At 31.9% G+C, this 27,836-nt stretch overlaps 3 protein-coding genes across 5 annotated transcripts; 1 reads left to right on the forward strand and 2 right to left on the reverse strand.

Moving 5' to 3' along the window:
* Positions 1–1,926: 1,926 nt before the first annotated feature.
* Positions 1,927–6,973, reverse strand: LOC18111255 (uncharacterized GPI-anchored protein At1g61900). 2 transcript variants are annotated; one of them, XM_006389568.3, is made up of 8 exons: positions 6,656–6,969; positions 5,333–5,512; positions 4,642–5,247; positions 3,838–4,083; positions 3,639–3,650; positions 3,172–3,312; positions 2,995–3,039; positions 1,927–2,388 (listed from the first exon to the last, which is right to left on the reverse strand). In XM_006389568.3, exons 1-8 carry the CDS (start codon positions 6,729–6,731, stop codon positions 2,318–2,320), a joined length of 1,377 nt encoding a protein of 458 aa, XP_006389630.1. In that variant the 5' UTR covers positions 6,732–6,969; the 3' UTR covers positions 1,927–2,317. The 2 variants fall into 2 exon arrangements, with proteins under 2 accessions (XP_006389630.1, XP_052301442.1); XM_052445482.1 differs by lacking the exons at positions 1,927–2,388; positions 2,995–3,039; positions 3,172–3,312; positions 3,639–3,650 and adding an exon at positions 3,663–3,709 and having other exon boundaries at positions 6,656–6,973.
* A 3,857-nt stretch (positions 6,974–10,830) lies between these two features.
* On the reverse strand, positions 10,831–11,486 carry LOC18111254 (uncharacterized). The gene has a single exon (XM_006389566.2). It carries the CDS (start codon positions 11,405–11,407, stop codon positions 11,030–11,032), a length of 378 nt encoding a protein of 125 aa, XP_006389628.1. The 5' UTR covers positions 11,408–11,486; the 3' UTR covers positions 10,831–11,029.
* A 9,036-nt stretch (positions 11,487–20,522) lies between these two features.
* LOC18111253 (uncharacterized protein At5g41620) lies at positions 20,523–24,324 on the forward strand. 2 transcript variants are annotated; one of them, XM_024581008.2, is made up of 3 exons: positions 20,523–21,048; positions 21,920–22,033; positions 22,402–24,324. In XM_024581008.2, the coding sequence occupies exons 1-3, from the start codon at positions 20,683–20,685 to the stop codon at positions 23,962–23,964; spliced, it is 2,043 nt and encodes a 680-aa protein (XP_024436776.2). In that variant the 5' UTR covers positions 20,523–20,682; the 3' UTR covers positions 23,965–24,324. The 2 variants fall into 2 exon arrangements, with proteins under 2 accessions (XP_024436776.2, XP_006389627.3); XM_006389565.3 differs by having other exon boundaries at positions 20,524–21,048; positions 21,947–22,033.
* Positions 24,325–27,836: the final 3,512 nt, after the last annotated feature.

Here is a 27,836-nt window from a genome sequence, read left to right on the forward strand (position 1 = left end):
GCTTGTCTTTTCGCTGGTTTTCTACTCAAACTAGATTTCAAATTTCATAAAAGAAGAAAAGGCTAGCGAATTGATTATTTTTAATCAAATCAAGATCAAATTGGATACTTCAGAGTACCACCAACAACTGCCTAGCCATCGGGCGGGCGGGCTGCAATGCAAGAATACCACATCCCTTCCCAATTTGGTTCTCAAGAACAGAAAGAAAGAAAGATTGTTTTTTTTCTTTTCCCTGCCTCTACATATATGATGACTTTTACCATAAAAACATCATTATTAACTCGACCTGCCCTGGTTTTACAGATGAATCCAAGAAATATGTAATTCATAGCTTGATTCAGAACAACTCAGTAGTTTGACTCGTAATCCAATTGATCAGCTAAATTCAATCTAAACCTGATTTTGTAATCACTAAAAAAAATTAAGAAAAAGAAGAAGAATGAAATCGTGTCATTTTGATTAAAAAATGATTAACCTTAATTAATTAGGAGACTTATAATTAATTAATTAGGAGAATCTTCTCCTGCAATAATGCATACCCAACTTGAAATCCAAATACTGCAGGGTCATTGGCATCATGCAGACAGTGCATGTGAATGTGATATAGCTCGCAATATCTTAAGATTTATATGATAATAGGAAATAAAGGACTGGGTAGAGATTGCATTGTCAGTTGTCTGTGTGGGAGTAGCTCCTCTTATGTCGTGCACCTTTGTCCTGCTCCCTCGTCTAGTTTTAAACAGTATATTGGCAGACCTCCCGAGTTTCTGATTCCTAATGTGTGGAAGCCATTGCGCCATAAAACTACTGTACGTTATTTATATGTCCCCTGTTGTTTTAACATTTTACATTTCAATCCCAAACATCTTCTTTCTCATATTTCAATCCTTAGATGTTGAAAGATGAGAGAGAGTAACCGGAAAATATTTGAGAGATAGAAAAAGCTTGGACGATCACTTCCAGATATCCACTTCACTCCGGCAGAGGAGGCTGCCTTTTGCCATCCCGTCTCATGTATTCAACCGGTTTTTCACACACACGAGGTTCGATTCGAGGACGAGAGTGGAAAACCATGCATGATATGCCAAGCAATATCTGGATATGCAGCTGAAAATGGAAGTTGATGAAAAGGCATAAATTGGAATTGTTCCTTTAATTAAATGGGGAAGCCATTGTGGCGTAGACTACTAAAGATAAAAGGATTTCGCTGACAGCTTTGCTCACAATAATTTCTTTAAAGAATTGATAACTTTCATCCTGTTTCATGAGCACTACAAAAGGAAAAATTCCAAGCTTTTAGCATCTGATTTTGTTCCTCTTTGTGTATGATATATATTTTTTTTAATTTTTGCATTTCCTTAACCACAAAGAGTATATTGAAAAAGCCATATCAGTAAAGGGATCTTAGCATCGTATTAGTCTTTTTTACATTATTGTGAGATTGCAATTAAAAATTGTGAGAATCAAGTAAAAGTAATATGACTGAGATTTTGATTGAATGAATATGGAGAATCTAAATAATATTGAATATTCAAATTTTTAATACTTATTTTTCAGTAATTAAGAAAGCAACCAAGATTTTAGCTTGCAAAAACTAAATCAATGATGTGGTAGTTTTTTCGATTCAAGGTTAAGAATTAGAGGTTACCTTTCAAGAGATTATAGGGTTAAGTAGAATAGCCTATAGCCCTAAAGGCAACTATACAATTACCCGCGGCCTCATCTATGCCCGCCTCTCCCCATGGAACAGTTTCACCATGTTCAATCTAGTGCAATCTGCTAACCAAATGCATCCTTGCCTTGCCTGTTTTCAAGTGTAGATAAACATCGTAAACCAGAATACAACTTCATATTTTGCTGATAGATTTATATGCCAAGCAATGCTGTCCGAAGCAGACATAATTTGGGGAAAACATTTGGACATGCTTTTTGAGCAAGAAGAGTAAGCTCTTAAACTGATCAGCAATCCAAATTTTTTTACATGGTTAGGACAGTCAAATAGGGATGCATTCAGTATCTTATATTGATTTTGCTACATACAATATTATATCTTTTCTCTTTCCTAGTATTCCTTTACAAAAATTTTATTACAACAAGCATGCAAGAATCACGAATTAATACAATCAGAAAAGGTAAACTTGATCGATTCACTTCGGGTTGAGACTCTCCCTGGTACGCTTGGTTGGTTGGATGGGAGTTAGACATGTGAGACCTCTATCGATCATTAACCTCATTCCACAACCAGTAAAAAAACTGTGTCATGCAATAGCTAACATTCTTGGTGCTGGGAAGATGCGGGAATGGCTCAAACAATAGACTACAAGAGCATCATGGTAACAGATGAGGCAGCAAACAGCACATAAAATATCACATCTTCATTGTACAGACCTGTGAAGCAGATAAGTTTTGTCAGGGAGTGGCCATCGTGAAGTTAAAATCGTACTTGGTGAGGAAAATGAAAGGCCCTTCTTGTAATCCAGTTTATAGGTTGCAAAACTAACTTGGACAATTGAAGAAAATAAAAAAAATAAAAGACATTTGAGGAATAGCTCAGATGTAGATAGGGTACACTTTCATGCGTCACTGAAGTTTGTGTTATTGATAGAGGAGGATTAAGATCTGCCAGAAATTTATCTTGAGTGGAGTTTTTGGAATTAAACAGAATGTTTTGGTATCAATGGAAGTTGGTAAAGCTTCTAGCTCTTAAGTAAATATGAAAATACATACGTGCCATCTAATTCACATGCTAAGCCAGAAGTAGAAGAGCGAATACAATGAGATTTTCATGCATGTAACTCGAACAGCTTATTTTACAACAGCCTTCCTACTTTTCAAATCACAATGAAAGATGTTTTTGCGAAGATAACATGCAGGACTCAAATTTAAACAAACTAGAGCAAGCTTTACAAATTTCAATGGTTAAAACACATTAGATTCATTTTCTGCATAATGGTATTCCAGAGGAAGCATGGGCATAAGTTAGAATATTCTTACCACTTTGAGCATTTGCAGCAGCAGGAAGTGCTGGAATTTTTATGGCTGCAAATCAATAAGTTCAGGTTAACATCAAAGAATATGGAAGAGGAGAAATAAGAACTTAAATGGAAGAAATAACTTCAATTATTAAATGAAGAACCATCCAACGAACTAACAATGATGGGTTGGACATACTTTTATTGCATGATGCTGATAACTGAGATGTAGATGGCCATGGAGCAGGAATATTGTCATTCAAATCACAAATGAAGCTGATCCCTGAGTACTGATCAAATGTTGCATCAGAAGGCAAGCTTGGTAGAAGGCATCCAGACTCTAAATGGAAGAGAAGATGATGAAGCAAACAAGTTAAATTCAATTGTATAAAATAATTCAAGCTAAAGATGCTCTGTGTAATTATGATAGACTTGCCAATTACAATCATGGTAAAAAACACAAGAAAATTGTTAAGAATCAACTGCCCACGACCCAAGGCTGAAGATCAGATTTCCATGCCATGTGCTCAACGGGCATTAGTTGCATACTTATAAGAAGCATATTGGCGATCCTTAGCAGCAGCATGATGGCTTTCAGAATTTGACATGCTTATATGGATGCTAAGTTTGAAAATGAAACGAAAACTTCATAGTATGATTCCATACCTTGAATTGCAACTGAGGTGTCATTGTTGATCACCAGAATCATATATAAAGAGCAAAATAAGAAAAGAATCCTGCATTAGTGTCTGATTTAAATTTGTCTGAAAGAAAATGCTTGCAATATATCAACAGAGGGAAATTGAGATTTGGGAGAGGGTACTAAAGAAAAAAAAAAGTTAGTTAAAAAATTGAAAACACCAACCTTGAAGGGAGAAATCCTTAAGGGTTATATGACAAAGGCTATAAACATCTTTTGTAATATTTGACCTCTGTAACTTCATTCCTAGAGTTGTAGCACAATTCAGAGCTTGCAAGTTGGTTACGAGGCTCTGCTTCTGCAAGTGAGACACGTAGCTCTCCATGGCACTACAACATTCTGTCTTGTTACTAATCCCATTCCCACAGCCCTTTGCAACATGTCTCATATCAGGGAAAACCAGAGGGCAAACTGACAAAGAAAGCACAAGAGAAAAATGAGAAAAGAGTAGTTGCTGAGGCCTGCTGAAGGGATTTCCACTACTGGGTAAAGTCAAGAATCAAGGGCAATGTGCAGACCCCCATAAAAAAATCAACAATGCTCAAAAATATAGTAGTACATCTCATATGGAAAGTGAGAATTTTTTGTAATGAATAAAAGACGTCATTACTACTTTCACCAAAAGGGAAGTAGGATGCACTACCACCATCAATTAAATTCTGCTTCTTGTGCACAGTGGTGGCTGGACTGCTAAGGCACAAAGCACCAAAGAGACAACAAAAGACTTGTAAGATGCAGTATGCTGATGCACATTATATGCTTGCATGCACACTAATAGATACATAATCACTTTTGCTGTTAAGAGATATCTCTTGGAAGAAGAGTTGACTAATTATTTGATAATCCACAGAGGTACCACATGCTGTCATCACAGGATTCCTGGAACTGAATAAATGGCCAACGGTAATTCTGATAATTTCTGGCCATAACATAAAAACAAGTTTGTGACATCCACAATTTCAAACTCACCGTTATTAACTTTGCAATTAGATAGTCCTCTGAGAACCTCCTTTGCATGAGAAGGATCGAGTTTACCAGCCAGCCATCGGAGTACAATCTGTTTACAATCAACAACCTTTGTTGACTGCTCAGTTAAACCACGGGACCCAGCTATGCTCAACACTTCAGAACCTTTTAATGCAATTTTTGTCGCAGCTTCTAATATGGCATTTTGACAAACTTGATTACAACATTCTTTAACAGGATCAATACTTTCACAGGCAGCAAGTAGCTTGGAAGAATCCACAGTGCCCTCAAATTCATTGACATCCTTGACAGGGCAAGCCCCTTCAGTGAGATTTGAAGGATGAATTGAGCATATCTTATTCACATTAGCTGCTGCACCCTGACCCACCAAAATTTGCTCAATATCTGAAAGGCAATACTTTGAAACAGTCCCATTTAAAGCAAGAGCATTGGTATCTTTACTGGATTGGCCAACAAGTATTGCAAGAGTGGCTTCTAACTGTGGACAGCATATAACATTAGCCAGCAATGGCGCAAAAACAGACCAACAATCAATTGATGTTGTGCTCATCAAACTTTGGGCAGCAGTGAAATTTAATGTGCATTGTCCTACAAAAGGAGAAGATCACCATATTTAAAACAAAACTGGGCCTTTCAACTCAAATGCCATCCAAATCAAAACTGACCAGACTACCTGATAACTTTGGGACAGTACTGTTTGTGAAAGGTGCTAAAGGAGTAGGTGCAAGAAGAGGAAGAAGGGGCTGAGGAGCTGAATCTGGAGAGATCTCAGGAAGAAAACCATCTACTCTTCTGTCAGTCGACAATGGACCTCCAAAATCATTGAATGGGCTGCAGTGACATTCATTCAGACCTATAGCAGAAAGATTGGCTCATTGTGATGAAAACTCAAGAAATCAAGATTTTATATAAAAATAAAAGCTTTGATGCACCACTACATTGCAACCACTGTTGAAAATCGAATGTAAATTTAAGGTATCATTCAATCTAAATAACAATCAGTGAAAAAAAGGAAAGCAGATCATGATACTTGATTGTTTAGTGTGCAGAAAAAACAGGCAAGAGAGGATAGTTCAAGAGCAAATCTAATACAGCAAGACAAGCATCTTGTAAACAAATGAAGCACTAAACGGTTGTTCACTGCCTGCATTAAAAGCAACAATAGCAGTTATTCATAGGGCCTATCAATCATGCACCAGCCACATTGATCACCATACTAAGTAGAAATTGCCAAAGACAGGAAAATTTCTGATCTATCCCCTGAAAATAATGTTTGTTAAAGAATGGTTCTTTTAAAGTTGGATATCAAACTACACAGTCAGTAGGTTGTAAGTAACAAAAGTTTTGCTTTTCTCAGAACCATATAATCTAAATCATGTTAAGAACTAGAAAGCCAACTCCTCCCCAAAATAGCAGGTAGATCAAATCCAAATATAAAAGAAAGGCATTACCATTACCCCCAATGTTTCAAGCAGCAAGTTAGTGATGCAAAACTTGCCAAATAATCAGTTTAAATGAACTCAAACCCAAACCTGACCAAACATCTTCTCTCTTTATTAGTCATTGCCATATGAAAGGAAACCTAACTGAGCACTAAACCTACAACACCATCACATTATATTATACATTACTAAAAACACAGCTAAAGATACACTACACTCAAACAACAATTGTAACTTAAAATTATCAACAGGAGATAAAGCAACTCGATAAAGGGCCGCAAGTTAAAGAGTCAATATTGCATATCAGATAACATACGATCAATCACCCTACACAAAGTCTACAACTTTAGGCAAAAAAACCACAGAACTGATAAATTCCAGAAACCCCATTTGCACAATCCCATCATAGAGAGCCATAAGACTACCAAAAACCCAATTACAATCACCCCACAAAAACCATCACCTTGAAACCACCCAACTGAGAAAACTCACAGATCATGCAATAATAACCAAAACCCATTTACCATAACAGCAAATAAAAGATAAATACTCACTCGAAATCAACAAAAGCACCTCCACAAAAACCATACTCAGACTCAGCTTCAGCTTGAGAGACACCCCTTCATTCATTCCTCCACTGAAATTAAAGCCAAAAACAACAGCAAGAAGCCCAAAACAGACTGAAACGAAGTGAAAAGGAAGGCTTAGTGGTAAGAAGTTTGTGACTTGGAATTCAGAGAAAGGTCTCGTGTATGGGTGAAGAGAGAAGAAGCCATGAAAGCAAAGCTTGTTAATGTTATAAGTGGTGTGGGGACAAGTGCAGTTTCAGCATAGCTGTACACTAAAGACTAAAAAAGAGAGTATTTACTATTTATTCATTAGAGGGCCCTACAAAACATAATGACATAGAAGAGAGTTTTAATAGCACAGCAGTGCCATTAATTGCCCTTTCTTTCTATTTCTCCACTTCTTAGCTCTCCCCAGTCCCCACATTGGAGTCTTGTACACTTGGCAGGAGTGGCATGTGTTTGAAGAAAGGTTAATAAAGAAGATTTATTATATTCTATTTATATCTGATGAGCAAAGAAGTGTGACTTAAGAAACATTTTTTTTTATTAGAATTGTGTTTGAGTGTCTTTTAAGAATATATTTGACTTGAAAAAAAAATTAAATTGATATTTTTAGTAATTTTTTAATGGTTCTGATGTGTTAATATTAAAAGTAAAAAAAAAATCTAAAAATAATTATTTTAATATACTTTTAAATGAAATATACTTTTAAAAACATCATAAAACATGATATCAAATACACTTTTAAAATCACTTGAATTGCCAATGATTGTATTCTAATATAGAAGAGATTTATATAAAAATAACAAAATTAAATTTGAAACAAAAACAAATATATAAAAATAAAAATATTAAAATAGTTTTAAAGTGAATCTCTTTCTTTTCAAAAGATAAAGCCATATTCATATGTTTCAATTGTCTTCTTGTTCTATGTTTTCGAGATAGTATCTTATGATATATTTGGTTAATGTTTTAAGATAGGAAGAATATATAAAAAATAAAAATAAAAAAGTTTTCAGTTAAAGAAATAAAGATAAAAATATAAAAAAAAATATCTTTAAAAATAAAATTAAAGCAAATTTCTATAATTTCAAAATAAAAAGTGTAAAAAAATATGTTACCTCTTTTTCTATTGTATTTATCTCTTGTGTTTGAGACAGTAATCAAATATTATCTTAAAAAATAAGTTTTGTCTTTATTAATATAAAATTTTATTCAAAAAAAATTTCAATCATTTAAATATTAAAAATATTTTTTCAATAATAAATTATAGTGTTTGTCTTGTATCATAGTTTAAGTGTTTTTTTTTAATCACCAAACATAATTTAAGAAAATATATATTTGCAGTTGCATTCTAAACACATTCATGAACTCCACAAGATATTTCAAAATCGCATGTTGTCATTCATCTTAAAACTAAAAGTACGTACAACTCAATATTTATAAATAAATAAATATAATTACGAAAACCTAAAAATATAGAAAACTATTATATATATGATTTACCAGGGACTACAATAATAAAATTATAATCTTGCCCGTAACAACAACAAAAAATCAAATAAACTAGACGTGAGGGATTTGAGGGGTAAAAAGATCATTTTATAAAATTTAATTGGTCATTTTTTTATTTGTTTAGGGTAGCGCTATCTTTTAAAAATTTTATGACAATTAAATTATTATATTTCCTTTAAAAGTTTAAAAAACAATTGACCATGATCTATGAGTTCTATAAGAATTTCAATTTACTATAAACAATGTCATGACTCAATATCCCTTACCATCAAAATTTTTTAACCATGACTTGAAGATCATATTAGTAATCATGACTCAATTTCCCTCATTATCATTTAGTTTTAGAGGTATTTATATCTTTGTAAAAATAATAAAAGAAAAAAGTTATTGATGTAGTAGTTTCACCAACTTTGAGCGATGCATATGACACAGGTGGTCACAGTTGTGCTTTTATAGCATCAATTGATTTGTCTAAGCCTTTTCTTTCTCTCTAAATGATGTATGCACGGTAATTCCATTCGGTTTGACATTATTATTTTTTTTTTTAATTTTCCTCCACTTTGATTTTGCATGCTACCCCTTGAAAAAGTCAGATTAACTCTTCAAATTTTTTTTGCGATTTTATTCTTCTTTATTTATTTTTTCTACCATGTTTGATTTTTATTTTTTTTATTGCTATTAGTCAATGTGGTTATAACAAGTTTTTTATATTAATTTTTTTTAAAATTTTGTCATTCAATATTAAATTGGGTTGGAAATTAACCTTCTTAGTTAAGCTTAGGTCTAAGATTTCATGGGTTATAATTTTAGAATATTAATTTAAGTTTAGAAAATTTACTTGAGTATTTTTTTTCATGGTATAAAATTTAGGTTGCCTTTTTTTAACTTATGTTTTGTTTCTTTAAAAATCCTAGTGTCACCTTAATATCTTTCTACTTACTTCTGAAAAGATTTGCCCTAGCTCACGTCATTGCACCTTTTTCTGATATAAGTTTATTCGAGTTATTTTTTTTATATTTTTTTCTTGGTTTTAGCTTTCAATCAATGATTCATTGTAATTAAACTTTCTAATTTGTTTCTGTAAGGATCTCATGGTTTTATCACAATCTCATATCATCGATTGTGGATTTGACGGGTTAACTATGATTGGTATGGATCAATCCGATATGTCACCATCTTAATATATTTTTTTAAAAATAGTCATCTAACGTGTCACCATTTAAGTATTTTAAAAGTGTTTTAGTTATCATGGATTGAATTTTTTACTTCCTACTATCTTTATTAAATGTAGCACAGATAAAAATAAAAAATAAAACCTAGTAATTGAACTATTTGTGATGCTATTTGATATTTGAAAACTGGTGATCAAGGGAATCCAACCTCTTAAAGTGCACATACATCGTTGAATTTCCTGTCATTAATATTCCGATCATAAAAAACATGAAAAGATTGGTAATGAGAGGGACTCACCTAATAGTCATCCGATGATGTGAAATTCGTGAAAGCTTTAATCAAGTACATTAGAACCTCGAGAGAGTTTTAATCATGTCCAAGAACCCTAGGATAAAAGTGGTGAAATATGGGTGGTTGGGCAGGGCAGTGTGGTGGGGTTTAATGGCTGTGGTGCTCGTTTCATGGGCATTTATGACAAGGCCAGCAGCTTCTTTCTCGTACACTTTAGTCATTAATGCGGGTGTTTCCTTTGACAATCGCGTTGGGATTTTGTTTGTAATTACAGCTTCTGGGCTGAGAAAAGTCCAGTGAGGTTACTAGGCCAAGTGTTTGATGGTGAAATGCAGGGCTTTGCTCTTTAATGGGCTGGATCTCGTTAAACATTATTTTTTCTTAATTCAAGTTTTTTTTATCTATTGGATTGGTAATTCATTTTCTTGCTTTTAATTATTATTATTTTTATTTTTTTAATTCAAGTTGATCCCTGTTTTTTGAATTGCTATTTTTTTAAAATTGATTTTTTTCTTTCATTTTCATCCTCCTTCAACACTTTCATCTCTCAGTTTTTATCCATATTCTTTTAATAAACTTGGAAAAAACTATAATATTGATAAGTTACTTTCCAATTTATTTTTCATGATATAGCCACACTGAAAAGTGACTCATTTTTCATGACACTGTTTAACATTGAAAAATAATCTATTTTTTAGGAATTTACTTTCCATAGAAATCATTTTCTAAAATAAATCATAGTAACAAACATTGAGCAAATCTTTAATTTGATCCCTTTTTTTTTTTGTTATATATCTTGTCAAGATTTTAAACAACTGGGAGGACATTGCTATTATTTTTAAAGGTTTTTGGTTTCATTTGGTTAATGTTTCAAGATAAAATTAACAAATATAAAAGAGATAAAAACATACTTGATCAAAAAAAAATTAAGTAAAATAAATATATCAATTTTTTATCATTTGGAAATAAAAAGGATAAATAGCATGTCTCTTCTTTCCTACTTATTTGTGATTCTCTTGTCCTAATTTTGAACTACATATAACTACGCTGATGAAATCATTGTTGAAGTTTTCAATCATTTTTCATCAAAAAAGACTGGCCATCCAATTTTATTATATCTTATTAATTTGGTTAAACTATAACAACTATTAAGGGAAAAAAAAAAGCAAAAAAACAATCCATAGAAAAAATATTAATTGAATAATAAAGAATTTCTGTACATTCATGAAACATAACAAAATCTTCAACCTTCCCCTATATACAAGATTTATTTATCTCTAGGGTTAATTTTGGAGCTACCCTAACACAAACCTAGAGCTAGCTAGGTAAATGAACTTGGGTTCTGGCGACTACATTTACAACATCAACAAAGTAGCTAATCTAATTCAGCTCAGGAATACTTTGGAGGGAAGGCTTCCAGTCGCCATGAGGATGCTCCATTTCAAATTCATGATCACTACTAGAGTACTCTATCGACCTAGCCAGCAGGACTTCTTCCATGGATAACCCCTGCATGTTAACCCTTGCCATTATTATCTCTTCTAGTTCCCTCTTTGTAATCTTGATCTTCACCTCTCTGGTAGAGCCTGAAGACGAACAACTCGTGTCAAGCGGCCTCCTTCTTCCAATGCTAGCGCCATGTTCCTCGTGATCATCAGCTTCATCAAACCTTGTGACTTGATGCTTATCATGTATCATCGACCCCCAGTCATCACCGGCCCATACCGATGATGATGCACTTCTACAGCAATTTCCCATGGTGCTAATTTGTTCTGCTATGCAAAGACAATTCTGAGCGAATGAAGAAAGGAGAGCTCAATTTTAGACAGAGAAAGCGGCCGGGTTGTGCTATTTATTGATGGGAGAAGGGAAATATAGCTAGCCTTATTTCCAAGAAGGTGCGCGAGCAAGCACCATGGATCGAGGCATGATAAGATATGGTCATAGGTGTCGCTCGAAGAGGCTGTTTGTTGACCCAAAAAAAGCCATGTAAACTTGTTGTCAATGATGAAATCAGCAAATCGACTCCTGCAGCATATATAAGCTAGCCATGTTGGAAAATCATTGGGTAGGCACAGGCCAGCTGCTTGGCTATAATATTATACATGACTTCATCGTTGATATTTTATTTTGTTTGAATTTGTCATCCCTGTAAATATTCATTCTACTCAACATATCCAAATCATTCAAGTGACTATGAATTTATGAATAAAATAAGCTTAATGATTTAGTTGAATTATGGAATCTAGATGGCATCTTTGGGTTGGACGAGTAAGCATGAACTTGTTTTTTCAACCCTCATGTGCGCGCGCGTTTTCCTCGTGTAACACTAATCCGATTATTACAGACCTTATTATATTTATTTGATATTTTTTACAATAACATGATATTATCATATCAGCTTGCATTAAATTTTAATTGATTTTTTAATTAAATTTATAAATCACATTAAAAATTTTACTTTTTATAGTATGATATAACATGAAAGCTGTTAACCTTGTTTAAAAAACATCATACGGGTACGAATCTTGTTTAAAAACACAAGTGTAACAGTGGTTGCAACCATGTTCCCGAATCAAGAGTATTATTTTGATGTTTTTGGTCTGTGAACCGCAGCCGCTCAACCATTTCCAAATTAACCTCTTATTTATTATATTACGTAGGATAAGACATGTAAACAATGAGATATGATCAAACTTTACTAGCCATTCTATCTGATCAGGATGGTAAACAATGAGATATCATGATTTTTTTTTATATATATATTGTTTATATCTATATAATTGGATTATTAGAAGTAGCAAGCTGGTCAATATGTGCTAATTAGATTATCAGGTACGTAGCCTGTCATATATATATAAAATATTCTGACTATGGGATAAAAATAATCTAAAAGTGGAAGAAAAGAAAGAGAGCGAGCGAGCCAGCCCGCAACCAAGCTTGAGAAAGAGAAATGTTCAGAGATTGACCCTCACTTTTGATGACTTGATCTCCAGTAGTCATCCTCAACCATGTCTGCCACGAATATGTAACAGATAATTTAAATGACAGATTACAAAATTATTTGAGAACGAACATGGTTTAAATGCTAAATATTAATTTTGTAAAAACCATCAACGATTATGGCATGAGAAAAACATAAAGAAAGTCATTAGAGTTCTATTTTTTACAATTTCAGTACAGTACTTAGAAATCTTTTATTGTCTGCTTTAAATATTAAAATATCCCAACTACAACAACATAGCTATTATAGGTGCGTGCTTGTAATTAGGGTTGCGGTTAAAAAATAATTAAAAATATTTTTTGTTGTGATTAATATATATATATATATATATAGATAAATTTTTAGGAGATGGATTTTTACATACAAAATTAAAAAAAAACTAAATTCTATGAATAAAAAACAAATTATTAATTTTAGCTTCTATAAAACTAAATCTCGAAACACAATTATATACAAGCTACAATGCAAAAATCAAAAACTATTTCATTAACAAAATGGTTTTTTTCCTATGATTGGGTCAAAAGAAAAAGTAATTGCAATACTAAAAACTTTATTTTTTTTTTATTAAGGTACCGTATTAGAGTGAGTTTTAACATGTTTTTTATTAAAATCTAATTTTGTTTTTCAAAGTTTTTTTTTTATGTTTTTGAATCGTTTTGATATATTAATATCAAAAATAATTTTTTAAAAATAAAAAATATTTATTATTTGATGTTTTTTCAAGTAAAAAACACTTTGAAAAATAACCATTACCACACACTCAAATACTTACTCTCTAATTCTTACATTTTAATCTAATTTCCATCATTATGGTGACAAGATAAGAGAAAGAGTATGAAGCTATAATTATAGAAAATTACCGCACTGGATAAACCAATTTATCATCATTCTACACTCATAGAATAATGGATATCGATCACAATTAAATTATAGTGAATCCCACGTAATAAAAATAAATAATCTCAATGATTATTGAATTTTCAATCATTATAACTGTCAAAACGTATGAATAGCCTTCTTTGAAATGTTGTCTCGTAATTGATATCAATGGCTATTTGCAATGTCACAATTAAAAGGCCATTAATTAGACAAATCCACTATTTGGCTAACGATTAACAATAACAATCAAGTAAAATAAAAATTAAGTAGTATTACTACTCTAGCAAAAACTAAAGGATAACAGGATTTATTTATTATTACGAGTTAAAATTCTTAAAGATAAAGAATACTATAAATAAAAAAAGAAACCTAAAATATTCAAAATTAATGCATCAAATTTTTCACTAAAAGTCTATTATAATCCTTTATATAAAAAAACTAAATAATAGTAATAATAATAATAATAATTAATAGAAAAATTAAATTAGAAAAAAACATTCTCTACTATTAAGGATATGTGAGAATCCTCTCATGATATTCACTCATTCTCTCTGTGATTATAGTAGTCAGTTATTCTATCCATGATTATAGTAGTTAACCCTTCATTGTAGGTTTGAATGATTCATTGTTTGATTTCTTTCCAGATATATTTTATTTTCTATTCATGTATTGTCATATGTGCATGTATGTATCTCTATATAAATAAAATATATCTCAACCTCTCAATTAAGGGTTGTAAAAAATATTTTTTTGACACAACATGAAAAATATAATATAAATTCAGATTGTAAATTCCTAAAATTATAAGTAATTTTTTTAAACTAATTATATATTGATAATTCTGGTCAAGAAATTAAATTACATTAAAATTTGATAAATAAGTCATCAATATTATAATCAATGCATGTGTGATCTAAATAAAATGAGAGAGATAGATAGTATGAATTAATAAATTAATGACATTGAGAATAAAAAGTCTTAGAATAAAATTTATCAATACAGGAGAATAACTGAAAGGTAGGAAGCACACATAAACCTAGTGACAACCTAGTTGTTTCCATCACAATAAGTCTTGATATACCTTTTTTGGGTTGCAAGCTAATGGGTTTAAATTAGTAATTAACTAACATAAATTCAATAATGAAATAAACCCCTAAACAATGTCTAATGCGCTAGAAAAAATTTAAATTAAAAATAATTATTAAAAATAAAATAAATAAATAAAATAAAATAATAAAAAAAGTCTTCATGCTAAAATTATTTCATGTAGCTTGAATCTTCAATTTTTGTATATTCTTGGCAGATTTAAGTCCTGATTTCAAACATGTCATTCTCTCCTGATTTCAAACATGTCGTTCTCTCTCGTTAGAATGAATTATTGGACTTACGATATATAATTGGAAAGTTTCAGATGTCTAGTTTCTATCACAACTTTAATCGAAGCAAAATTCCATCAATAATTCTAAATATATCTCAAACAGTACACGAAGGTATTGTTTGACATGTTTGACAATATTAGTTTACTAAATTTGACCCTCTGAAATATTATGTTCCCTAACTCTATTTGACCTGAAAATTTACCACAATATAGTTTCATGTATCTAATATTTCCCAGTAAAATTTCAACTTTATCTAGTATACGGTTTGAAAAGTATGTTCAATCTCGCAAAACCAGTCAGTAGACATTTTAAGACCAAATTTGGATTTGACTTGGTTCATATCATAAATTTAGTAAACTCATAAAATCAGACCGAGTTTACTGAATTTACCAATTTTACTGATTTTGCATGAGTTAAGTCTGATTTTATTAATTTCGAGTTTTTAATTTGATTTAGCATGTTAAATATATATTAGCTCGTAAAATTATAAAATTTTACAAGTTAATTCATAATTTTAACAATCTTGCTCTCAATCAAAATAGTTTTAAGAACATTATTCTCATGCATCATAGCAATCATTAAATTAACATCTTTTTTTTCGGTTCTTTCAATAACATGGTACACATGGTTACCTTACCATTAAACTTTTAACAGCAAATTACATAACTCTAGAAAAGCCACCTTATTCCTCTCCTTAGCTGTCAAGACTTTCTTGGTTCTTTCAATATCATGGTACTCATGCATGGCTATTTGCTGAAACCAGCCTTCAGCATTGAAAGCTCTTTAATCCCAAACCCCAAATTCCTATAATGTAAAGCCAAGGAGCAGCGAATTCTCAGCCTCCATCCAGCTTTCTTCCCTCTCTAAGGAGAGTAAAGGGCATAGCATTTGGTCTCAACGCCTCTCGTGAGTAATGAGCTTTACTTAATTGAGGAAAGACGAAGAACAACTCCATGACATTGCAACAATTAAATTTAATTAAATAATCTCGAAGATTTCCTTATGAGCTTTCGGTGTCTGAAGTAAATATGTTAGTTAAGACTTAGACAAAGGAGAAAAACATGTTAGAAGCATTGAACTATATTTCATAACTTCAGAGGCTATTGTGCCAGCCGGATCGATCGGCCTCTCACTTACTACGTACGATTTGTAGTTATTATAGCACAATGGCCATTGTTTTTTTTTTTTTTAAAAAAAAAAACTTTAGACATTGCATCATAGTTTTAAAACCTGGTCCAGCCCGGCGGATCGACCCGGAACCTGGCTGACCCGGAACTGGAACCGGGCCGGGTTAAAGAAAAAATAAGAAAAAGAAAAATCTAGCGTGACCCAGGACCCGGGCTTTGGACCGGGCCGGCCACCGAGCGGGTCTGAAAACTATGCATGGCATATAACTTCTGAATTTGGCACGAACTTTAAAAAAAAAGATGGTTAACAATGAAAAATTCGTTACTTGTTTTTATTTTATTTTTTAATTTTTTATCCTACATGTTTTTTTTTTAATTAAATGATAGCATAGCTAAATAATAATTAAAAAATTATCTCAACACAATAATTTAAATTTTTAAATGAAGTTACAAGGTATAATTTATATCACTCTCTCTTTTATAAATTCTTTCATGTGAAAGTTCTTTAAACTTGAAACTTGTTAAAACTCATATCATTTTATGTTTAATCTTGTTAATTAAAATATGAATTGTGACTATTTATCATTTTAATTAAAAAACCTAAGCCCTTAGATATTATTATTTAATAATAACAATAAAAAATCTCCAAATAAAAACTCGACCGATTTTGCTCCTTTTTTTATCTACCTTATCGTGGATTGTCTTTGTTAAGAGCATTCTAAAGCTAGTTCAGTCAAAGAAATTGTATCCATACTAAGACTGGAGGATTAATAAGAATTTTATGTTGATCAGAAGATTAACTAAGAAATTATTTTTCATCGCTAGCCTAGTTTGAGATATATTTGGTATTGCGGTAGCTGTTGTGGTTGTGGTTTGAAAAAAGTTATTTTATAAAAAGTACTTTTAGTTAATATTGGTTTGAAAAAATAGGTGTTTGGTTAAAACTGTGGTTGAAATTGAGGTTGAAGAAAAAGTAATTTAATGTGTTTGGTTAAGAATGCTTTTGAAATTGAGGTTATAAAATAATTTAAAAATATATATATTAATATTGATGGTTTTAAATTTAAAATATTGTAGAATTAATTACTCCAATTACATCATGAAATAAATAATACTTTATATAAAATAATTTTTATTATTCCATTAAACTATTTATAATTCCATTACGTACAAAATTCATCCGATAATTCCATTAAATATTTTTTATTATTGCATTACATACATCATGAAAAAAAATATTGTTCACATCACAGTGCGAATAAATTTAATTTACTCTAAATTAGTTTTTTTTTTAAAAAAACTGTTAATAAAATTAACACAGTGAAAAAAAACTATTCACGTGAATAGTGCAAATGAATTATATTGTTCATTATTTTTTAAATGAACAGTGTATCAATGTACATTGTTCATGCTAATTGCACTATTCAGTGAACAGTGCAATTAGCATGCACAGTGCGTGAAAAGTAGGAATTCCTCGCTTTTCATTACCTGCGTTTCGGACGTAAAAATCATGTGTAACCCATGAACAATAAATTATTATCTTTTCATTACCAAACAATTACAAATTATATTTTAATTAAAATACAGTCGTAGCCGCGTAAACAAACAGACACATATACAGCTAGTAGCTGAGGCTGTACTAAATCCTTTTAAATCACCGTACCAATACTCTATGATGAACACAGTATTTTTAATGCATGAATGTGTTGTGCCAGATTTCGATAATTAGAGTTCAACCACTTACTACACTAAATAAAAACAATTAATATTAAAAACTATCATTTTAAAATACCTATCTACCTATCTTTTCCTTTTTAAGAACAAATTAAAAAGTTGAATGAGAATGAAATTGAAAAAAAATATAATTTCATAAATTATCTCAAATAAAATAAATAATAATCAAAATAATAGAGATCAAATTTAAAAAATTAAAAAAAATAAAAGGTGAAGAAATTAAAATAATAATAATTAACATTTCATAAATTATTTCAAATAAAATAAGTAAAAATCAAAAGAATGAGGACCAAATTTGATAGATAAAAAATTTCAATAAAAAAATGATAAGGAAAAAGCAAATAGCAATTATAAAAATAAGGACCAAAATTAATATAAAAATTAAATTTTAAGAGATGAAATTGAAAAATAAATATTCAAAACAAATTATATATAGCAATCAAAAGTTTGAGGATCAAATTTGATATAATCAGCAAATAATGACATTTCTAAATTTTTCACAACTTCCGGAAAGTGTTTTCCGCCCAAATTTTTCAGGAAAACACTTTCCTGAAAACCAAGCCAAATTTTCCTTTGACTAGAAAGTGTTTTCCGTTGACCAAATTTCCAATGGCAAACAAACACAGGAAAGTTTGGAAAGTAGTTTCCCGAAAACCACTTTCCGGAAAACAAACACAGCCAAAAAGGAAAACACTTTCCTAGAAATCAAACCAAATTTTTCTTTGACTGGAAAGTGTTTTCCGTTGACCGAAAAGTGTTTCCGTTGACCAGAAAGTGTTTTCCGTTGACCGGAAAGTGTTTTCCGTTGACCAACTTTTCTAATGGCAAACAAACACAGAAAAGTTTGGAAAGTGGTTTCCCGGAAAATGAATTCCGGGAAACAAACATGACCTTAAAGGAAAAAGATGAAAAGTAATGAGAGTAATACAAACAGAAAAAAAAATTATTTATTTTAAACATGTGGATTTAATTTATTTATCAATTAAATTTAAATTAAATACTATAATTAAATTAAATTATAATAGAAAATTGGTTTCAAACAGTATGCTAGAAGTACAGATATGGAAGGGTTATGTAAAATTACTAGATATAAAAGTTAATTTTGGTTTGTATAATCTTATTTTGAAAATAATGAATTGCTAAAAAAAAAAACTCTATAAAACAAAGAAAAACATATACCAAACCATATAAAAGTTCATTTTATTGTAACTTTTGAATTGATAGATGCATTGAATCACAATGTTTACCTTTATATATTTCCAAAGTTAAGAATCTCAAATTAGAATTAATGAATCATCTTATCCTTAAATATTTTTACTATTATTTCCTTGGATTTATAAAGAAATTAATAACTAAGAAACAAATTAGCAATGATCATATTAATTGGTTTGTTACTATGCTTATTAAATTATTATTAATTCAAAATGTTAATTACCAAGATGATAAATATATTGATATGATAACCAATAACTCACTAATACTAACATACCACATTAATATATCAATTAATATGATAAAAAATATGTTGATTAGTTAATTATTATACTAGGTCGTGTTTAATTAATATTTTGAAATAAAAAGGACAAATATAAAAGGACATAAACATATTTCATTAAAATGACTGAAATAAAAAAATAAAATAAATATATTTTGGTTTTGAAGTTGATTTATATCTTTTAATTATGTTTGTTTACTGTCTTTTAGTATTGTTGCTTATTATTTTGTTAAATAAACAGACTGAAATATAACTGATATATCTCTTTCATTTTTGTTTTGAAATGACAAGAATTCACCCAAAAAAGAATAGATTTATCTATCCCTCAAACTAAATATGATTTTTTCTTTTTTATATCTATCATTTCTATCATAAAATACCAACCAAATATAATTTTATAAGTAAAAAAGACAGAGAAATACATTTCATCCAGTAATCTAGTGTGTGTTGGTAAATTGTTTGGTATAAAAATAAATAAAAAGATAAAATTAATTGGTTTAGAGACGTGAAAGCATTATCTTAAAAGTGTTTATTTATTTGACACAGAGACAACACTTTCAAGATATAACTAAGTCATCTAAACTTATGAAAGAATAAGAATAAAAGACCAAGGAAAAAAAAAGTTGTTTTTGTATAAATTTCTTTTTGTGTAATAACATGTTTATATAAACTTGAAATATTTTAATAAAACTATATGAAAAATTATATATTTTGAATTAAACAGATTGTTATTCTAATAGTCACAAATATCATAATTAATCATGAAAATTAAAAGAAATTAACTTAATAAAAAATTAATCTTACTGACAAATTAAGTTTCAAGAAAGTGTTTCAAGAAAAGTCCAGCTAGCATAACATTTATAACATTCACTTAACTTACTATATAATAAAAACCTATATTTATAAATTTTAGGATAAATCTTTTCATTATTTATTCACTTATAAACTATACCAATGCATGTTTAGTAATACGGTGGAATTTACTTTTATAAAATTATTTTTTAATTAAAAATATATTAATTTTTTTATTTTTATAGTTAATATATTAAAATCATTAAAAAAAATTTAATATATTTTTCAAATAAAACACTATTTGAAAGGGACTTCTAAAAAAATCCAACCAGAAAAACAAATATTCCCTAATTTTTTGACGATTCATATGAAATGTGTTGACACGTAATATCATAAATTAGCAGCATTTAATTTATAGGAACTAAAAACAGAAAATAAAACAAATGCAGACGTTATATAAATAAAGGAAACAAGAGTTCACCTGGTCAGGAACAAGAACTTGGAAACTCGAGTCTGTCATGTTTTTGGTCCCTTCTTACAACTGACCATCTTCACGATCTCTTCCAAACTTCTCTCCTTGTGTTCCAAATGGAGTCAATGACACCATTTTATAAGACCAAGAAATGAACTTATTCAAGATGGCAACAAGAGCAGACATTCTTGCCAGCTCCTGCCGCCGCCGGAGGAACACCACCGTATCCGATCACCGGAAGTATGGAACCACCCCAGCAACCCCTTTTTTGCATTGGAAGCTTATTCAAGATGGTAACAAGAGCAGACATTCTGCTGTCTCCAGCAGTGGTGGCAGCGGAGGAGCGGGGGCTGGAAAGAGAGGTGGCGGTGTTAGTTGTAGTGGCAGTGGGAATTCTGTTTCGGCTAGGAAGCTCGCCGCTGGCCTGTGGAGGCTGAGGTTGGCAGGTGGTGGTGGTGGTGGAGGTGATAAAGGTTTGAACTTGAGGAAGGGGAAAACTGATGAATTGGGGTTAGAGGTATTTTTTTTTATTAATGTTTTCATTTAGATTTATGACCCCCTTTTTTTTTTGAATGATTTTTTTTTCTTAAATTGAATGCATGTTTGGTTGCTGAGAAAGTTAAGTTTCATTTTCTGGGAAATTAATCCAAGCAGTTTCTTTTCTTTTCTTTTCTTTATTTTTTGGCTGGCATGTTATCTTTTTCTTCATGATGGAGACTTGACAGGTAGCTCTTTGTTGTATTGAGGATTCAGGTGACAAATGGAATGCAATGGGCCATATGTTTACTTGGTTTCTTATAATTTTCTGTTCACTCTTATTTTTCTTCACGGGCTGTTATTGATTTGTCTACACTCTAGATGCTAAGAATTTGTTGGTAAAAAAATAAAGAGGTCAGAATTTGCTTTGTTTTTCTTAGTTTTTTTTAACTCATCAATGAAAATTTACCACCACAATAAGAGGAAGATTGCAATGTTTTTTTCATCTATATGCAATCTGTACTCAAAAGAAATTCTGAAATGAGTCTTCCTGTTCGTTATGGTATAATGAATTTTCCATGATCCTCCTTCTTCTACATTTTTATTGTCATGAAAAAGTGTGATAAAAAAGAAGAAGAGCTAGTCCAATTATTTTTCAAGTGCATCCGGGCTGATTAAAATTCATCCAAGCAATGACTGAACTCATAAATCTCTTATTCGTAAGTAATAGTTCGTGTTTGTGCATTCTCGTCGTAAGATCTAATCGAACTTAAATAATGTAATGGTTTCATTGGTTTCGTGCGGATCTGTTCATATTCTATTTGAATGCCTGTTCACATTTTGTTTCCATAACAATTTCGAGACTTTGGAATGATGCCATTTGCTTTTAATTGCATCCTGTTGTTGGAAAGTTAAACACGGTGTTTCCCTCCCATCAGATTAGCAGCGAATATGGCGCAGAGAAAATGAATCTTTTGCGCACCCCTGAATTCGTGTCCAATTCAAACCATGGGATCCTGTGCAAGGTATGCATTAGTTACCTAGAATATCACTGTATTTAACTTTTTCCTTGCCGAACCTAGCTTTCTCAATAGGGTCGTCTGGACTGGACCCATTAAAAATGTCTGATACATATATGCAGGGTTTGAGTAGATTGAACTTTGTGATAATATGCCCTTTACATCTTCTCATCCCATCTTCATGCTGTTGTATTCATGACATCTGGTCCCAAGAATTGACCAAGAGGTCTTTTAATTTTTTTGTACTCTCACTTGATGACTTGCTTGGTAACCAGAATCTACCATGTTACTTCTGGCTTAATCATATAATTTCCAGTCTGGTGAAGTAGTTTTGTACGTGTTCATCTCTGCTTTTTTTCTTTTTATTTTGTTAGATTGAATCCCCATCACTGTATACTAAGCATAACATGGAGGGTGCAACAAAGTGGGATCCGAGATGCTCAGGGATATGCAGTGACATCTTCTGCTTTTATAGCCATCCTAAACTTCTCGAAAATCATGTTGCTATGGTGCCTGCTTTTGCCATGCACGCAGAACTAGTGCAAGCTCGATTGCGCATTCATGAGCTTGAAGCCAACTGCCAGTCTTCTAAGAAAAAAATCAAACACTTACTGAAGAAGCTCGGAGAAGAAAGAACCTCATCGCAGAGCAGTGAACCTCAGAAAATTCGTGCAGTTATTGATGTTTTAGACAATCAATTAAGCAGGGAAAGAAAAAAACGTCAAAAGCTGGAAATTCTCAATTCTAAATTAATCACTGAGTTGGCAAATGTCAAATCATCTGCAAAGCAGTTCAAGAAAGACTATGAGGAACAAAAAAGAGCCAGAGAAATAATGGAGAAAGTTTGTAATGAACTTGCCAATAAAGTTGCAGAAGATAAAGCTGAAGTTGAAACATTCAAGACTGAGTCCATCAAGATTCAGGAAGAAATGGAAGAAGAGAGGAAGATGTTGCAGGTGGCTGAGGTTTGGCGTGAAGAACGTGTCCAGATGAAGCTGATTGATGCAAAATTGGCCCTTGAAGATAAGTATTTCCAAATGAACAAGTTAATAGCAGACCTTGAAACTTTTCTGAGGTCAAGAATTGCCACCTTGGATGTGATGGAGTTAAGGACCGCCCATTCAATCAGACAAGCAGCTAAATTGGTAGATGTTAAAGAGATAAAGGAATTTTCTTATAACCCGCCGAAATCAAGTGACATATACTCTATTTATCAAGAACTCGAGCAAATAGAAGCCAATGAAAGGGAGATTGAAGAATGCAATAAGAGCAGCCCTGCAAGCAATGCTTCCAAACTCCAGTTTGCCAGTTCGGATTTTAATGAGCACTACTACCATTCTTTGCAGCAAGGGCCGACTATTATTATTGATGATAACTGTCATTTAGAAGAAGATGCAAGAGGCCACCACGCTGTGAATCACGCTGAGGATCAAGGTTCAAGTTATTCCCATGATGAGAATCACCTCTCAGTTAACAAGCTTACACAAAGCAAAAATGATTGGCAGGTTGCAAGAGAATGTGATGAGAATGCTCCTCGGAATTCTCCAGACACACAAAGTAGTGACGTCTATTTGGTACCAGAAGAATCAATGTGTAAGGCATCTGCCATATCTAAGCTTTCGAGATCTGGCCAATATAATAACAAATGCTCAGAGATAACAGCTGATGACAGTGATGGAATGGTCTTGAGCGAGAACATTTCTAATAAGGAGACTTATCCAAGAAGAAAGTCATGGGAAGATAGGCTTCGGCACCAAGATTCTGTGGAGCAGTGGAGCTCACCAGAGTTAGTGAATCCACATGTTACTCATGGAATAAGAGAACGCATTAAAAGGCCACGAGCTACCCAAAAGAATAGCTTGAAGGCCAAGCTTCTGGAAGCCAGGATGGAAAGCCAGAAAACTCAGTTGCGCGGTGTTCTTAAACAGAAGACTTAGGTGAAGCACAATCACAAAATCTTTTTGTTTAAACTTTTCCAACACAACAATGTGGCATCTGCCCAAAAGCCAATGCTGGAGTATTGTGGAGAAAATTGTAAACCTCAAGTAGACAAGAGTACATTTTTCGATCGGCCTTCTCATGTTTTTGTTTAATTGGTCATTCTCAACACTGGTAAGATATCCTCACTTGCCAAATTACAATTACCATGTATCATAAATGAATTGTTGGCCCTTGTAGGATTCAGCTTATTTTCGTACAAGTCATTAAAGATATAGTGCAAGTATACTCGGATACTCTCGCTGTGTAGTCGGATTAATACACAATGAAAATCTATAAATCTATTTGTTACAGAAATAGCATCATCCTCTGCCATCTACTTTGTCTAGATTAATCTTAATGTTGTTGTACGTAGAATAGAAGACACCAGTTGCTAACTTGTTCCTCTTTACCAGGCTCCATTTGATGAAGCCATAAACGGAAAAATGGGCATCTGTGACTGTTCTTCTGTTACTCATTTTTGTAGTTTTTATGTTAAAATCCTTTCCTAATTCCTAGTGGCTAGCTGCTAAAGTTGCACTATTGCTTTTTTTGTTTTCATGCTGGTGGGAGACAAGATACTGTTATGTTTGTCAAGTTCTGGTTACTTGCATCATGCCCTTTCCCAAGAAAGGACAATCTGATAAATGTGAGATTCTGCAACATCTAGATACAGAAAAACTTGAGATGTTCGGATATAGTTTTGCTTTTTCTGCACCCCCACTTACATGCTTGCCACTGTTTGTCCCCACATCAAGCATGTCCTACCCGCCCCATCAAAATTGGGATTTTTTTGAAAAATGTAGTTTGGTAAGAATTTTGGTAGCAAGACATGGGTTTGGAAAGTATTTGAAAAATAATCTAGATTGAATATAACCATGTTTTTTAATATTAATACTGTATAAAATCATTATTGAAAATAGTAATTAGACAAAATCGTGTTTTTTGATATTAATTTTGCACGCAATTGCCATTCTTGATATTGAGAATAGCTATGCTTTCTCTTCTTCAAAATAATTAACCTTATTAAAAATTAACTCAAAATTTTATGATAATTCAATGCCTAAAAGTTAAGATTAAATGGTTAAGGAGAAAAAATATTTGGCATGAAAGAGAAATGAGGGAATAAAAAAATGAACAGAAAAAATAGATCACCGGGAACACATTAGAGATTTATTTTTGACACACTCGATATTGTTTGAAAGATTTTGAAGAGATGATTTTAACTACGTCTTGGAAAACCATTAAATGAGGTTATAATTAACCCTAAATTATTCCTGAAAAAATCCCCTAAGAAATTAGAATCACATTTGATGGTCTTTTAAGGCGTGGTAGGAGTTGTCTCGTCGAGATCTTTTTAATGGTATTTGGTATGTCGAAAATGGAACTTTTGTATGTCCCCGGTGATTTTTTTTTCTTAGCCATTAAATTTTAAATTTCATTTATTAGCCATTGGATTTTCATGAAAAGTTGAATTGATTTTTGTGGCTGTTAATTAATTTGGTATTTTTAAAACAATTGGTATTCTCAAACGCGGTTGGGTTGAAACTATACTATTTTTTTTTAAAAAAAATATATATATATATATATTATTTTCTCAAAAATTTTGTTAAAACGTGTTAGAATTACAGAATACCCTCAAAATTGAAATGCACACTTCTTCTTTTAACTGCAGAGTAAAAACAAAATCTTGACTCCAAAATTGCCTTGTGCCTCGATTGTCACCATGTTAGATGCGTTGTCATGCATGCATGTCAGATCAATAAGCCAGCCCAGAAAGATATATGCCCATTCCATTTGCACATGCAGCCTTAATTGGAAAACTACAAGTCTGGAAAACTTGTTTCTTGATCTGACGCTCACTCTCTGCTGGGCCTTATTTGAGGGCTATCAACACCAGCTGTGCTGAGGGTTTGGGTGGGTCAAGAGACAAATTGAATTAGCGATTGAAGAGCTTTCTTTTGCTTGAAGGGGCATTGCGTGATTTGGTTTAAGCTTCACATGGCTCCCATCTCTCCAGTTATGGCTTTCATCTAAGCCTACTGATTCTTTTCCTTTTGTGGTCATGATTAATGGTTTAAGAGGCCAGCATCAATATGTTCTTGAAAATGAGAAGTAGATCACATCCAGTTGTGGAAAAGAAAGAGATGATGTGCTGAATGATTGTTAAATCCGAGCTGAATTGATGTGTTAGCCATCGACTCGTTGGACTGATCTTACCAGATCTAATCCAAACCCAAACCCAAACCCAAACAGATAAATATAAAAAATAAAATAATATTATTTTAATATAAATAACTAACCCGAACTAATCCAATAATTTTATGAATCATATATTTTTCCAAATAGATCTTACATTCGAGTTAACAGCCTCTACTAAATGTCTCGGAAAAATAGAGATGAATATAATTTATTGCAATTCATGTCAGGAAGAATTTTTCTTATAAAAAACATAGCCACCATGTTTAGTAGGGGAAAAAAAAACTCCTTAGTTTCATTACTAATCTTTAATCTAAAAGAAAATCTACGTTTTATCATTCATGAAAGATTTTCATTCTCAAAATACGATAAAATAAATATTGTTCAACACGAGGGCTTAATAAACTGAAACATGTTGAGATGGAGAAAGTGCTCCCATGCTAAGCTATTGTCCCTCTTGAATCCATGGCCCAGGCAATTAGGCAAGAGTTAGTTTCTTCGAAAGGCATGAATGTATTCTGTGAAATATTTCCAAATTAAGGAAGGAAGTGACAAACATATATCCATGGATCATCAATATGTTTCAACTCCTGAGCATCTCTACGGAAGCATGATAAAAAAGAAATTATGAGTTGTGTAAAGATTTAGGCTGGAGGTGACTACTGGTTTTATCAGCAATAGGGACTTTGCGAGGGAGTGATGCCGACCGAATCAATCAATCATTTTCCCCTTTTTCGAGGCCAGAAAAGAAGCAGAGGGTTAAAGTCATTCAAGATTGAAAGAATTCCCACTTGACGAGGAAAGGCACCTGCCGCAACAGCTGGAACCACAAGTCCTCCGCAAGTGGGAGTCGCAGCCAGCACTTCACAATTCACATAACTAGCTAGCTAGAAACCCCATGAGAGGTAAGTATGCAAGCTCTCTGTTAACTGTCATCGCAACTGAAACAAAGTAAAACAGTTAATTGACATGGCTCCCTCCCTCCCTCCATGTATTCATTGGCCAACTATCATCATCCTGAGAGTGAGACTTCACAACTACCAAGAGTAGTTTTCATCAGCCAAAAAACGCATTCGTATTTGATGGTTTTTCAAGCAAGAAATAATTTAAAAAATATATTTAAAAAAAGATTGAATTAAAATATTTTTATGACAATATTTTTTAATTAAAATACATTAAAGTAGTATTTTTTATATTCTTAACACTAGAAAAAAAGATATTAAATTAAAAAAACTTTAAAGAAGAGGTTGAATTGCATTTAAAAAACAGAGGCAAAGACTGAACAATCATATTCTGTGGCATGGCATTAATGGCTAGTTGCACCAAATCTTAATGGTGAAGTGGCAGTCACCTAATTGCTCGATCCCTTTTCAGCGTTGAAAGGGCAAGATTCCCATTGAATTGTCTTTTTAATTATGGCAAAGAGATCGTAATCAAGGTCATCATGGAGTAGAAACCATAATGAATAATTGAAATTAAAAAAATAAATTAATATTTGAGGTTATAATAACATGATTTGATTACCTTAAGAAGATTCCCTAATGAGTGGTAATAAATCATGGTATGCAATGGCCCTCCGGCCCCGTCGACGCCCTCTTCTTCGTTTTCCTCTACATTAATGGATATAGTGTGG

This window comes from Populus trichocarpa, chromosome 11 (assembly GCF_000002775.5).
Source record: "Populus trichocarpa isolate Nisqually-1 chromosome 11, P.trichocarpa_v4.1, whole genome shotgun sequence".
Taxonomy (NCBI): Eukaryota; Viridiplantae; Streptophyta; class Magnoliopsida; order Malpighiales; family Salicaceae; genus Populus; species Populus trichocarpa.

What these genes read in the sequence shown, in the direction of transcription:
- LOC18111253 (XM_024581008.2), top strand. Translation starts at nt 20,683, where the DNA reads ATGAACTTATTCAAGATGGCAACAAGAGCAGACATTCTTGCCAGCTCC. An exon ending in CTGATGAATTGGGGTTAGAG is followed by an intron (nt 21,049 to 21,919) that starts GTATTTTTTTTT and finishes GTTGTTGGAAAG; the next exon opens with TTAAACACGGTGTTTCCCTC. An exon ending in ACCATGGGATCCTGTGCAAG is followed by an intron (nt 22,034 to 22,401) that starts GTATGCATTAGT and finishes TTATTTTGTTAG; the next exon opens with ATTGAATCCCCATCACTGTA.
- LOC18111254 (XM_006389566.2), bottom strand. Translation starts at nt 11,407, where the DNA reads ATGGGAAATTGCTGTAGAAGTGCATCATCATCGGTATGGGCCGGTGAT.
- LOC18111255 (XM_006389568.3), bottom strand. Translation starts at nt 6,731, where the DNA reads ATGAATGAAGGGGTGTCTCTCAAGCTGAAGCTGAGTCTGAGTATGGTT. An exon ending in TACTGTCCCAAAGTTATCAG is followed by an intron (nt 5,248 to 5,332) that starts GTAGTCTGGTCA and finishes CTCCTTTTGTAG; the next exon opens with GACAATGCACATTAAATTTC. An exon ending in TGCTGCAAATGCTCAAAGTG is followed by an intron (nt 2,389 to 2,994) that starts GTAAGAATATTC and finishes TCTGCTTCACAG; the next exon opens with GTCTGTACAATGAAGATGTG.